Here is a 15,051-nt window from a genome sequence, read left to right on the forward strand (position 1 = left end):
ACTGAACCTTAGCTGGGCATTGAATGTTGCTTATAATATGATATTCCATGTTTAAATTTCTACTCTGCTGCCACAATATGGTTGTTTTCAGCAAGGGGAAAACCTCCTGGACGTGTCTCTTCTGTGAGGCGGTCTTCCCAAGCTGATGCCCTTCCACAGCTTATACCTGGAGGTCACCAACTTGGGCAAGGCTGCTGTCAGAAACCTTCTCTCTCACACACACACTTTTCAAGCAATGAAAGGTTAATGGAGTTGAATGATAGGCGAAAGTGTTTAATTCATAAGATAGTGAAAAAAAGGAAGACAGCTTGTGCAAATCACAGAAGATGGCTGACAGTTCCTTACAGTGAGAAATATTTGATATACTGTTATCTGTAACATACATTTTGGGCTTGAGTGTTTTGCAACAACAACAAAAAACTCTCTTGTACCACCTTAAGAGTTAGGATCAAGAGAACAGAACTTCACTTGACCCACCCCCAGTGATCCTCCTGCCTGTGCTACTCATTCCCTACATATTTCATGCTGTTGTTTTCTTCTCTCAGCTGCAGGCATCCAGTTCCACAGTTCTGCCTACAGACTTCCTTCCAGCCCAGCATTCTTTTCGCCCTGCCCATACCAGCCTGTCCTTTTCTGTCCCTTACACTGGCTTTGTTGACCCTCCTCCTAATGAGGAGCAGCCTCTCCAGCACAAATCTAACGCAAGGTGAGGATAGAGGAAGAAAGCCTGCCTGCCTCCCTCATTCCTTCAAGACTTTCCTTCTGATTAAAACCAATCAGCATAAAAACACTGGTACTGTATCTACTACTCTGTGTCCATCTCTGTGTGCTTTGTGTTCAAATTATTTACTATCTGTTATGGTGTACCACTCATTTTTCTGGCATTTACAGAGGAAAATTAACCTTGAAAGCTACTTTTAAGCATTTATCAGCATGCATAAAGCTCATCCATCACCTCTGCAAACAGTATACACTATCAACTCAATCTGTGCTGGCCCATCTACATTACAGGAGGAGATAACATTCAGCTCTTGTCTACAACTGACCACAGTCCTCTATGGCAAAATATTGATCTAGTGTCACATCACAACAGTGTAGCAATTTGTGCAGCAGAGTATGAGGTGGATTTCCAACACAGCTGTTAGATAATTATTTTTTCCACCTTCTTCCTTATTGTTTACATGCCCCCATCACTAATCCATCACACACACTCTCTCTTAGTGCCTTAGAGATCAGGGCTAGTAATAAAAATTGAATCTCCCTTTTCCAGAGAAAGCAACTTCTCAGATTATCAAGTGTTCTACATTGCTGTTTTTCACTGCACACCTCACTTATGTGTTGCAGTGAATGTAGTGCAACTACTCTATTAATTTATTTTTAGTTTACAAATATTTAAATGAAATCAATCAGTCTCCATTAACAGAAGTTGGCAGGTCTCTAATTATTTATGCTCCTCCTCCTTGTTCCTGTCCTTCTGGAGGCTGGACAATATCATGGACATTTTTGGTTTTGGCTGCAGCAGTTCTAAATGTATATTCTCAGATACACATTTCCCACAGGCTGGAAGCCACTTGCTTGAAGTGCCATCAAATGATGGCAAACCTATTTTGCCAGTACATCTATCTTTCTCTTACCCTAATGACTCAACTACCACTTGAAGGGATATATTCAGCAAATCGAGATTCCTTAAATGAGTAGTGGTGTTGTGTGGCCTTCCAGAGGAAGCAGCTCCTATCAGTTCTTGTCTGTATACTTAATGATGTACGACCAAGGGATCTATTGTTCAACAATCGCTGGAAGGCTTTGTAGTTTTATCTATTTTATTTATTTATTTAGATTTATACCCTGCCCATTTAGTGAATATGCCACTAGTCTGGGCGGCTTACAAAATATTATTAAAACCATATAAAAAGAAAGCAAACAAACCTGGTACTTGTACTTTTCAGCACAATCCTTTAAATGTCACTCAGAAATAAGTCCCACTGAATTCAATGAGTCTTCATCCCAGGTGGGTAGAGACAGGTTTGTAGCCTTAGTATTTTAAGGCATCACTATGGAAGAACCTCTTCTCTTTTTTTTGCACATTAACCAAGGCTCAATTTCCAGAAAGTGCTCAGCTGGGATCTTGATAACATTGGCTTCCTTAGTATTTTTATAAAGTTACACCACCTGGAACAGCCTTCCTAGCTCAGTACTTTCCCCATGTATTAGATTACACGACCATTTTGGGCAGGCAAGCTTCACATTCAAATCAGCATGTGGAGAATAAGAGACAGCAAAGTACAGAGACAAAAGGGAGGGAGGCAACTGACTGTCTACTTCTCTTACGCTAGTGGAGAGAGTACCACGCAAGGACACCGCTTATTCTCCACATGCTGATTTGAGTGTGCAGCTTACCTGCCCGTATATATATTGATGCTGTGCCTCCCATTTTCAATCATATATATATGATTGAAAATGGGAGGCACAGCATCAATACTCAGTCCATATATGAAATGGAGGAAGGTTGCTATACTTGGAGTTTATCTACACTAGGGACCCATCCAGATAAATTGTTGTTTTGGAACTCTGGTCCCTTTCCTTCATTCATCCTTCATTTACTGGAATTGGTACTGGAATTGGTACAGTACTGTAAAACAGCTCCCCAAATATCTCACTTTCTTTGAAAGCTTGCAAAAAAAAAAACCACTCCCATTTTGACAGCCCAAGGCAGCCCTGTTCCATTCTGAGGAGAACACTCCCACAGCTGACATCACAGCTGATAGCAGGGGGAGTTTTAATTGTACACAACCCCATAAGGTTATCTAAGTAACCCATCAAACTACAAATCCTAAGAGTCTGTAGTATGGAGCTATAGCAGCTAAAGTGGAATTGAATTGCTTTAACTTTAAGGTAGAATGATACCATTCATTAGGCCAATTCTATTCAAATTTCAGTTGTTCACTTTAGGCAATCACATGTCACTATATAGTTTTTTATTATTGACTGTTTTTATTATTGACTATGACCTTGCTTAGCATGTTATGCAGTTATCAGATAGCTTGCTAATGAAATACAGTGATTGATTCACCTTGATCATGTGAAGTCTCTGAATATATGAAAATTAATCCCATTAACATTTTTCCTTTTTCTGTCGTTTACTGTTCACCATGTCCCATACATTTGTATGGTCAATTGCTTCTAACCTTTCTCCCCTGTTTCCTAACACCCACATGGGTTCTTTTAGTGGACAGTAGCTAGTGTGCTGGGCTTCTTAAAGAAACACCCTTCTGGTCTTTGTATTGCAACCTGCTTACACATAGCAATCTTCCCCACTTCATTCCTTCCTCCCATCTTTCCCTTTGCTGTGGCATTGCCAGTATCTGGAAATCAAGACTGAAAACCTTCTCCATGCCCTTCCAGGTAAAACAAAATACAGCTGAGCCTTCAGTTTGTCTTTTCCTCTGTGCATGCATGGGAAGATCATCTCTCATCCTTTCCTGCTCAGCTGTTCTAGTACTGCCTTACTTTGTCATCTCAACAGTCACAAAAGCAGTCCCCAGCGTTGCAAGCAAGCAAAGAAACAAACAAATAAAAGCCTCCTGTTAGCTGCAGAAAGAGTTAGCTTTCTATATCTTGGATGACATAAACACAGCCTGACCTGCCTCAAGACCAAGCCTGGTATCTTTCATAAAAGCAGGGCAGAAAATAAATTCTGTCTCCTGTAGCTCTTGCAACCAGTCTCAGAATGGGCACATGATCAGGAGCCTGGTGGGAGTGGATGGTGCGTTTATGGGATTTCCCTTCCATTCTGTATTTAGGATGCCAAGCTTAGGTGTTTGGAAGTATGGTCTCGACTTATAAAACATGAATCTGCATGAAGTTTGTCTATGCTTATTCTACAATATGTGAGACAATTGATCTGGGTCCATCAAAAATAGATCTAGGGGTGCAACCTTGATCTAGCACTGCCTTTGCCCAGACTGTTTTGACTGCCTGAAGCAACAATATCCCACTCCAATTCTACATATTTTTTTTATTTTAAAAAGGTAAAGCTAGATTGGTATTTAAATCTTTCTAGCTGTAGGCTAGTCTAGAGGCTGCCCAACACACACTACTTTGTCCTCCAGTGGGAGAAAGGCCATGGGGATGTTTTTGCACTGCTGCCTGAGGTAGCTGCCTCACTCTGCCTCATGATAGGACTGGTCCTACAGGTCAATTTATCTAGAAGGCACACTGCTTCAAATGTAATGGTCACAGAGGAGGAATCTGGATTGACATAGCTATTGCTCAGCTTAAATTGCTTCTCTGTTTTTGGTTAGGAAAGTTCCATTTGTTATCTGACCTGTGTGTAGCTTCAAAGGTGATAAAAAAAGAGCACTATGTTAATTAGTTTGGTTTTTTTCCCTAGTGGAGGTGAAATGGCACTACTGAAACCACAACACCAGGAAGGGAATTTCAGGCAGCAGAAAGAAGGACAGTTGGGATTCATAATTGACAGAGTGAAAGGTGCCCCTTTTGGAGATGGGGCCAACCGGTTGACAGGCTACCATCAGAAGACTGGTCAGGTAGGAAATAAATGTGTGCCTGTCTCCTTAAAGCCAACAGGTAATAGCTAGAGTCCCAGATCCGCCTAGAGTGGTCCTGAGTTGGCTATATAGGCGGGATATAAATAAAATAAATAAATAAAATAAATAAAATAAAGATCAGGAACTTGGATATCTGTGTTCAACATGCTTTGTAATTTTTCCAGGCTCTGCTTATTTGTGTTAGCTTCAGTGGTTTTGCAGTCTCCACGATTTGCTCAAATTTCACAACAACCTTGGCTTAGTGGTAAAATGCATATTTAAGTCAGAGCGCTAAAGGTCCTAGGCTCTATCACTGGAACATCCAGACAGGCCTGGAAAAGACTTGTGTCTGAAATCTTACAGAACTACTGCCAGCCACAGCAATGCCAGTTCCCTGAGACTTTCCCCAGACTGTAATGTCTCATAATTCAGTTGACATACACAAGACCACTTGGAACTGCTCACAGGGTTTAAGAGGGCTCTAGGAAGTTTGCTTCTGGTTTTGGAGAAGTCATACACAAAAACACAAAACAAGAGCCTCCATTTTTCTTTCTTGGAAACTTCAAAAGTGACTCCTATTTTGCCCAGCTAGTTTTGAGTGAGAGTCATATACAGTATTACAAGGCTAGGTAGACGATCCCACATAGTATAAAGCCGCTTCCTACATTCCACTAGCCAAATCAGGTAAGAGTTTATGCATTGTAGAAGGATTACAGTATATGCTGACTGGGAGAGAACTGAGGGAAAATTTTGTATACCATTGTACCCGTAACAGAGCCTTCTTTACAAATCACAGCCTCTTAACTGATTAACGATAGTGTGTGGGGGTTAATTTGGGACATCTGGAATGGGTATCCAACAAACAGCAACAGAGCAAGGACAGAGTTCCTACTCCAGTCCTCTGAAGATGCTGGCCACAGAGACTCGCGAAACATCAGGAAGAACAACCTTCAGAACACAGCCAAAGAACCCAAAAAACCCACAACAACCATCAGATCCTGGTCGTGAAAGCCTTGGAGAATACATTGTCCCTTCTGGGTTTCGTCAAACTGATAGGAGTCTGTAATACAACTAGTCTCTTAACAATGATTGTGGAATCTTAAATTCTCCTTTTCCTTCTCCTATCCCTCATTAGATATTTCCCCTTTTTACCAAAATTTAACAGAGTGCTGAATCTTTTTATAACAACAAAAATATACTCTGCCGCCCTATCCAGAGACAGCCTTATGACAACATTGCGGCAAAAGAGTCAAGAGCCTCAGAGGTCTGAGTTGATTTAATGGCTGGAGTAAGAATACCATGATTATTATGAAGTTTCTCTATTATTAAGGCTGGAATTACATGTTGCAGGTAACCCTGCAGTAAGCCTTTTTACCGAGGCCTATCTGCAATCTGGAGTGAAAATGCTTACATCACGTGCATGTTTTAATGTACTGTATATGATGACTAGTTGCCCTCGACCTCCAGAGGAACAACGCTTGCCAGCCAGTATTGGACACCCAGCAACATTATTTTTGCCCAGGGAGTCAACTTCAGCTGCTCCGTGTTCACCACCCGTGAAACATCTCTCCAGGGCTTCCTTGTCTGGTAGGTGACTAAACAGCACTGTTTGGGGAGTGTACATTAGTGGTGGCAGCAACAATTAGGGTCTCCCTGCCACTGCTGCTGCCACTATACTACCCAGTTATTGCCACTACCCAATTGCCTGCCAGAATAACCAGACAGGCGAGTCCTCCAGAAGAAGACAGAGCCTCAAACTCAGCTGAAACCTCACTGAGCTTTAAAATGACACTCAATGCGCACTGCATTAAAACACAGTTTTGAAGTTGAGTGTCATTTTATTTGACAATGATTTGAGGCAAACATGTTATTACGGCCAAAGAGAATACATACATATTTCTACCTAACAGTCGATTTGGAGCACATTCAAGGAAGGAGGAGGAAATGTACTGTCCAGCCAATGAAGCAGAGAATGGCTTAGTTTCTTGTAATGATGCTTTTTTTGAAACTGCTAAAAAGAGTCAATTCTGGGCGGTTCAAGCAAAGCTGAGCATTCCCATTTTTTTTGGTAAGACAGAACACCTTTGGCATCTCTCCTTCATCCTACAGCCATTCCAACAGTAAATATGAGCAGGCATTTTTAGTGACATGGAGTTATAACTAATGGATAAACATTTTCATTAAATGTCCACCTGCTCCAGTAGTTCTGTAGGTCCACTGCAGTACCACAGCAAGGAAACTGCAACCTTGAATAAATCTTCAGCTGTTAAAAAAAAAGGTTGTAAATAGAGCAGCAGAACACAGGCAGGGGAGATAGCTCTTTTCTGACAGCTGTAGTTGAGAATTTTCAATCTATTTTAATGGAGCAATATTTCATGAGGAATCAGTGTAACCGCTGAGTTTTCTTTCTCCTGTATGTGGACTACTTGTTTCTAACTTGCAGCATCTCATACTGTATTTTCCTCCTGTTTTGTCGCCATATGTGCCTGGATGATGTGTCCTCTAGTCAACACAACATAAATACTTTAAGACCTATGGTGATGCAACTTTGAGACTACACATCTTTAGCACCCAGAAAACTGAACAGCCTTTTCCACCAGAGTCACCACCTCCAATTGACCTTACAAAACCCTGGGCCCATGTGAGTACTGGTCAAGTGGCATTTTGCATTTTGGAGGTTGGAATGACTGGGATACACCTCCCGCAAAAAAAAAAAAAAAAAAAAAAAAAAGGATTGGTAGAAGTGTCTCTGATCTACAGCACCAAAGTAGGTTGATAATGATCACTCTTGAGCAAATGCTCTGCTTTTTCCTTATCAGAATTGGTCCGGACATTTTCACTGGGATTGACTTAAATAGCAGCATCTTTGACCCAATTTACACTTACTCTGTTGAAATCAGAGAGCCAGCCATAGCACCTTGTGCAACACTGCTATTGAAGGTTTGTACTGGGTCTGGATCTCTGGGTGATTATAGCCAGTGTGGTTTAGTGGATAGAGTGATAGACTAGGATTTAGAAAACTTGGGTTCAAATAATTTCTTAGCCATGGAAATTCACTGGATGTGTGGGTGAAACTGGTAAAACTACTCCTTAAATACCTTACTTATCCTGAACACCCTATTAGGAGTGCTATAAGTCAGTTCCAACCTGACAATAACACAAACAGAAGCTGACTACAGAGGAATTTATCTGGCTCTGTAGCCCCCTGTTGGAACGGTTGGGGTTGCTCAAAAAAACATCAACTACACAATGTTCTTGTTAGAGTGTTTCAACCCATCCCCTAATCCATCCCAGACTGGTCTAGGTTTGAAGCCTACTGTTAATCTGAAATAATTAGGACAGTCCAAACGAACATGCTTTTCTTACTGTGTGATAATCTAGATGGCTCCAGCGGAGTTGGGTGTGTGTGTGTGTGTTCCTACATGTCAGTGATGATTGCAGAAGTAGGTGTAGTCTGGCTATGACTGTGGATGGCACCATCCATCCTATTTGAAAGTGAACAAAGGCATTTTTGTTTTAATTTAATTTTTTATTTAAAAAAACACACTTTCTACTATTTCACTGCATCACTTATATGCTATGCCACTTATCAAAACTTAATTTTAAAGAAAGAGAAAAGCAGAAAGACAGAACTAAAACATAGCCCATACCCCCACCCTCTTTTGTGCCTAAAAACCCAGAATTAATGCTCACCTGCAAGCAAACAGAAAAAGGCTGTTCCCCAACCAGCTGACAGCTATTGCAAAAAGGAAGGCAGGAGGTGGGGAGTGAGAAAGGGGGGGGGGATAAACCAAAATGGAGCAATATAACACCAATATGTGGTTGACTAGATCGCAACTACAGGGGCTACTGAAGTTATTTCCATGTGAACAAAAGGAGCAATCTAATCAAGCCCTTTTGTTCCAAAGTGATTCGGATCCCTTCCTGTCACCAATGTAGCATAGCCACAATCTGGGAGATAGATAAGCAAAGGCTGGTACTATTGAATGCCGATACTTAAAAATGGAACAACTGTGAGCGCTGTCTGCATCAAAAATGTGAAATAATGTCCCCTGTTCTTTTATAGGTTTATTCCATTGATAGTTTGAGCTCCATGGCTCATCCAGATTGGCTGGTCAGCTCTCAATCTGTTTGTGGAATCTGGCACACACAGAGCCCCTGAATCAGGGGCCAAGGGGATCCGGGTGAGTTACGTGAACTGGAGGATGGAGGTTAGGAGGTTAGGGAAGTAATCTGAATTTTGAACATAAAGCTAGAGCATGTGTCGAATCAAAGTATACAAAACTGATACAGAACATATTGTGAGGAAACTCCTTACCTCCTCCAAATGGCTCAGAAGCATCTGTTTAGCTATTAGCAGTTCTGATCTTAGAGAAGTATCATTCTCCTGTTAAAAACCAGAATGCCAGAAGCATCATGCCACATAATCTCACTGAATCACACGGGTTTTTGTAGTGGCACCATTAGACATGAGAATCTGTATAAGGCTCAAAGCGGAAGTAATCAAAGTAACTGTTTTATGTGCTATGAAAGTTATTCTCAATTCACAGATTCACAGCTGAGTTTTGAGGCTAACACAAAACATTTCCATCTCATGTGCTAAGAATGACATTAAATAACATCTATAAAAGTGAGTAGTTTGGATTTCAGTGCCAGCCATCTTGTTTGAGGATTCTGGGAGCTGTAGTCCCAGAAGGTAACTTTTCCAAGCTCTATTAGTGATTAGCCCATTTCCCACTGCTGGAGCAAAACTATTATAACACATAGGATGTGTGAAAGCAATTTGTTGATTACAGCTGATTTCTGTTTCTCTCAGGTTTCTTTAAATGATGGTGCACACCAGCTCCGAATTTTTCACAACAATCCTTGCCCAGATCAGCCCTTCTCTGCCAGTTCTCTGACTTTGGTAGGACGGTAAGCCCTGCCCCACATATGTATCTTTTTCATCTCTTCCTTCTCTTTTCATCAGTCTCTTTAATATCCATTTAAACACTTTTCCTGCAGGTACGTGCCCTGTGCAACCCTGCTGGTGAGGGTTTTCAAGGCTCCTACAGATTTCAGACACCAAACTTTGCAGAGAAACATGGTCCCCCAGGCACACTGGGTCAATATGGGTCTCTTCCAACCTAGGCCAGATTATTCTGAAGAAGTATATTACTCAGATTCAGCCAAGCCTGATGGAGGAGAAATTTACTTCTATGAAGCCATGATGAACAGGTGAGCTGTTTAGGATGTTTCTACGAATGTTTTGTAGGATTAATGGAAATAAAATGCCATATCAATAAGAGGTAACAGTCAATATCCATTATGATAAATCTTCATGTTGTATATATTTTATATGTGGGCTGTTCTCATCTACAAGCTTTTTTTATAGTGGTAACATGCATGTTTATGAAAGCCCACGGTGGAAGAATCACCATTGAAGATTATTGTCCTTGCACTGATAGATCATCTTGTGGAGCAGAACACTGCCCTGTAAATATTTGGCTTTCAAACTCTCTGTGGTCTGCCTCCAGTGTATTTTCCTAAGCTTATTCTCCCCATATTTAAAGATTAGCTGGTGAGGGAAGTCTGCTTAAAATGTCATCAAATGCTAGTTACTCCCATTGAAAGCTATATACAGTTATATAATTTAGGACCGAGACTGCAATAAAATATGGATTCTATCCACTTGGTAAAAATAACCAGACAGTCCCATTTATGTGTACTGCCACCCTCTGAAGCACAGTTGCAGGAAAGCACTTTTCCATTGCTGCATTCACAACATAGACTGATAAACATTACATTAAAAATGTTATGTAAGTGCACTACTAAAACAGATTTAGAAGCAATAAAAATACAAACCATCACATTTTAAAGCCTCTCTTAGGCAGCCAGTCACTAAGGAAAAACCTGACTGAAGAGAAATGCATTTTCTTGTTTGCAGAAGGATAGCCAACCTGGCCTCCTGTGGGAGGGAGTTCCAGAGTCTGGGGGCAGCAACAGAGAAGGCCCTCTTCCGTGCCCCCATCAAACACACATGTGAGGGTGATGGGATAGAGAGAAAAGCCTCCCTGGAAGATCTTAATACCTGGGTAGGCTCATAAAGGAAGATATGGTCTTTGAGATAGTTTGGGCCCAAGCCATTTAGAGCTTTATAGGTTTAAACCAGCATTTTGAACTGGGCCTGGAAACACAAAGCCTTATTTAAGCCTAGTAAGAAAGCCTTTGACCCCCCCCCCAAAAAAAAAACAGAATGACTTGATGCATGTAAGGCGGGTGGCAAGCAATTATTTTTGTAAGAAAGTTCTGGAAAGAATATCTAAATAATATAAGGCTTTGATTAGTGCCTTATCAGCCCAATTGCAAGAAAGGTATAATGGAATATAATGGCAGACTGGTTTGAAGCCCATTCGGAAGAGTTGATGCCAGCCATCGAGGCTGAGGAGAGTCTAGCAGCACACAAAGCCTGTCCTAGTGAGTACAACTTTGCTCGTAGCAAAGACCAACAGGCTGCCAGGAGATATTCCAATGATTATTGGCTTCAGCTCTGCTCTCAGATACAGATAGCACTGGACATAGGTAACATCAAGGGAATGTATGATGGTATCCAGCAGGCTTTAGGTCCAATACAGAAGAAATCTGCTCCCTTGAAATCTGCTACAGGCATGATCATCCAGGACCGAGCACCGCAGATGGAACGCTGGGTGCAGCACTACTCTGAGCTATATTCCAGCAAGAATGTAGTAACCAAAGAGGCATTAAATAACATCGAGTGCCTGCCTGTATTGGAAAAGTTGGACAGCGAACCAACTTTAACAGAAATAAAAGCGGCCTTGGATTCCCTCTCCTCTGGCAAGGCACCTGCGAAGGATAACATCCCTGCTGAAGTAAACAGATCATCACCACCGAGCTGTATCAATTCTTTTGTCTTTGCTGGAGGGAAGGTGGAGTACCACAGGACATGAAGAATGCAAACATTGTCACATTGTATAAAAACAAAGGAGACAGGGGCGACTGCAATAAGTACTGTGGTATCTCTCTTCTCAGCATTGTAGGGAAGCTGCTGGCCTGTGTTGTGCTGAAGAGACTCCAGGTGATTGCAGACAGATTCTATCCAGAATCACAGTGTGGATTTCAAGCTAATAGATCCACCACCAACATGGTATTTTCCTCAGACCGTTGCAGAAGAAATGTAGGGAACAACGACAGCCACTCTTTGTGGCCTTCATAGATCTCACAAAGGCCTTTGATTTGGTTAGCAGGGATGGCCTTTTTAAAATACTTCCCAAAATTGGATGTCCACCTCGACTCCTTAACATAATCAGGTCCTTTCATGAGAAAATGAAGGGCACTGCAGTTTTTGATGGCTCAACATCAGATCCCTTTGACATCCGAAGCGGAGTACAACAGGACTGTGTCCTCGCGCCAACCCTGTTTGGGATCTTTTTTTGCTGTCATGCTGAAGCACACCTTTGGAACTACAACAGAAGGTGTCTATCTAATTTTTTCTTGCTGTATCAGGTATACAGATAAACAGATATACAATAAAAACTTCTGTAATGGCAGGGGATTTCTGTCCTCATTGAAACTTAAAGCACATAAACTCATTGGGATGTCTGGATGTAACCTATCAATTAGCACACTGTATTTCTCCATACACCATTATTTTAGATAAGTGATTCTGCACTTATAATCTAACCCTAAATAAAAATGTTTTTGTTCCAGATTGAGTTAGTGCCAGGTGCATCTGTAATTGTGCGCATTGCAGATGGAAGATGGAATGAAGAAATGAGATATACATTATGGGTATGTGTACTAGCTAGCTGAAGCTAATGCTAGGGCATGTAAGCTTATTTAAACCTTCTGAGAACATAGAACACAAGCATACTCAATAATGGTTCACTGGAGAATGTAACACTGGCACTTACCGCGAAATTTTTCTTTTATACAAGGAGGAGCACATCCTTACAGTGGGTTTTCCCCATCCATTCTCCTTGATGGACAAGAGCTTATAGACAATAATTTTTGATCTCCTAGTTCTGTGTGGTGGAAGGAAATGCTAACTCTTGGCACAGTTAAGCTGCAATAAAAACTCTGCTCACAACATGGGCTCAATCCCAAGTAGCTGACTCAAGGTTAACTCATCCTTCCGAGGTCAGTAAACTGAGTACCCAGCATGCGGTGGGTGGGTGGGGAAGAGGTAATGTGTAGTCTGCATACTTAAATTTTAAACCACCCATGGGTGGTATATGTGCAGCATGCTTTAACTTTATTTGTACTCCACCCGGACAGTGCACGACAAGCATTTGTCAGTGGTGGACTCTTCTCAGGCTGTTGTTCTCTCTCTCCTATGGGGTAGGTGGGCTGCCACCATGCAGACTTTAGCTACTTGATCTGGGACTTAGGATGGAAAGGACTGAATGATTTCTGGCTGTTCTGGGAATTCTGTCGGGATTGGCTGTGGTCTCCCAAAGGATCTGGAACCCTTTATACTCACTGTGTATGAATTATAGTCTGTTGCTATGAAGGGAAAGATCCTAGTTTGGTGCCTTTTGTTTCTCTGCTAGATATTGAAGTCAGAACTTTTTCTCCTCTTGTTTCTTCTTAGTCTAAAGATTAAGTTAAAAAGTGGATTGAAGTTTAAGTGGATTGAAGAACTCCTAAAATAATTTGGAATTCTCAAATGGTGACATTTGTATTGCTCTCTCGTCAGCCTGCCAATGTTTGAGCTATGTGATAATGTACTGAAGAAGCAGCCATCTGTGCTCTGGCACTAAACTGAATGGAGTCCAGAGTGGCATCTGCTGCAAGGAAAATTGCTTTAATAACTTTATTCAGTACCTGGCTAAGCTTCATAGCAAACTTAAACGGACAGCACAGCACATCTCTGGCCCACAGATAAAGTGCTTTTGCATAATGGAAACCCTCTGAACAAGCCTAAAGCCTGCAGATAGGGCCTCGAGAATCTTTGGAAAGCAGAAATCCCCTTTTGTCATTTTGACTTGTGGGGGCATCTCCTCCATTCATTGAAAAAAAAAGGAGTCCCTACAGGTGACACCCACCAGGGGGCCCAAGGTCTGCTACTAACAGAATATGGCCAGTTATACATTTTTTTAACCCTGGGGAATTTCCTCAGGAGACTGCAGGTTCCTCCCATTTCTCATCAGGAAGGCACAAGGAAATCGGAACTCTAAGGAGGAGGGGGAACCTTCTCAAAAACTTTTCCCAAGCCTTCAGGTAGGCTTGGCTTAAGGACCTGGCTGGGATTTCCAGGCCTTTCTAATCCATCCTGAAGGATTTCTGAAGCACAAGATCCTCCACGTGGAACAATACAGGAGAATAGAGAAGCATTCCAACCCTTCCTCTCCTCAGACAGCTCTCCTTTCTGACTCTGAGAGGAAATTGCCTCCCCCGCACCCCCGCCTCAAATCCAGCACCCCAGCAGCACCAGCGCAACCTCTCTCTCCAGGGCAGTTAACTGAGGGATTATATAGCCCATTTAGTTCTTCGAGCAATGAGCAGGGAGCATCTCCCATGCTGTTGGAGGTCACACACTTCAAAATAGCATCAGTTCTTGCCAGCTACTCCCACCAAGGACTCTCAAAATGGCCATCATGTAGGAAGAGGCACATGTGAGCCATGCTACTTTCTTGGCAGGTCCATGGGGGCCAGAGGTGGTGGTGGTGGAACATGGCTCTCTTCCTTGTCACAAGGCTATTTATTCCACCAAGTTGAATTGATGGGGAAACCGGGGGGAGGGGGGACTCCACTCATATTGTGAGGGTCTCTACCCCCCCCCCCAAGGGTTACTGCTGGGTGCAGAATTGAGACACTAAAGATACCAGGAATTTCTTGGAGTGGTACTTGAATAAAGGGCATGTTTCCAATGATGTTGGCAGAGGCAAAGGTTTTTTTTTTTGGTGACTGTTACTTTGGAGATGCTTTGGAGATGCTTATCCCCCATGAAGCCTCTATAAGCACCTATTTGTACAGGAAGCAATCCAACAGGGCTCCCACTTTTCTGGTATGGCAGAGGCATTGCCTTGGGCTCAGCTGTACATTGCCTCATGGGGGTCAGTGGATCCAGGCTGTTCTCTTGATGCAGCACATCTCCAGCAACATGGAAGACATCTGTCTCAGAGGGGGGAGGAAAGAAGACAGCGAAGGAAGGAGAAAAAGGCTTTTAAAAAACACAAAGGAGATAAGGAATGAACTGCTGTCAAGGTGGAGACAGGAACTAGACTGAATTCCCAGGCTGTCCTTATCACCAGAGGGAGCTGGAAGCTCAAAAAACATTGGCTTTAAGTTCCCATCTATCAAAGTGAGTGGGCAGGACAACCAACTATATAAATTTCTTCTCCACCCTCCCAGGAAAAAGGCCAAAGTTACTGATCATACTTTCATAATGTCACTACATAGCCATCCACTTACATTTGGAAAAGTATTAACCCTGTTCTTGGAAAGTACTAGGAGGGCATCAAATTGAGGCTAGATTAAAGTCCAGAAGTTGCCAAACAGCAAA

At 42.1% G+C, this 15,051-nt stretch overlaps 1 protein-coding gene across 11 annotated transcripts in view; it reads left to right on the plus strand.

The window, feature by feature from the left end:
- Nucleotides 1–15,051, plus strand: part of CCDC17 (coiled-coil domain containing 17) — a 38,327-nt gene that overhangs the window by 20,289 nt on the left and 2,987 nt on the right. For 3 of the 11 annotated variants that reach the window (XM_072997541.2, XM_072997539.2, XM_072997542.2), the window contains 6 exons: nt 546–3,402; nt 4,391–6,134; nt 7,054–7,487; nt 8,614–9,461; nt 9,552–9,764; nt 12,255–12,335. In XM_072997541.2, coding sequence (XP_072853642.2) covers nt 546–710 — 165 coding nt within the window. In that variant the 3' untranslated portion in view covers nt 711–3,402; nt 4,391–6,134; nt 7,054–7,487; ... (1 more) ...; nt 9,552–9,764; nt 12,255–12,335. Of the gene's footprint in view, nt 1–545; nt 3,403–4,390; nt 6,135–7,053; nt 7,488–8,613; nt 9,462–9,551; nt 9,765–12,254; nt 12,336–12,481; nt 12,684–15,051 lie in introns of all 11 variants that reach the window. The other 8 variants (XM_078392829.1, XM_078392826.1, XM_078392825.1 and 5 more) reach the window with 8 other exon arrangements.

The sequence above is a fragment of the Pogona vitticeps genome, chromosome 4 (genome assembly GCF_051106095.1).
Source record: "Pogona vitticeps strain Pit_001003342236 chromosome 4, PviZW2.1, whole genome shotgun sequence".
Lineage (NCBI taxonomy): Eukaryota > Metazoa > Chordata > Lepidosauria > Squamata > Agamidae > Pogona > Pogona vitticeps.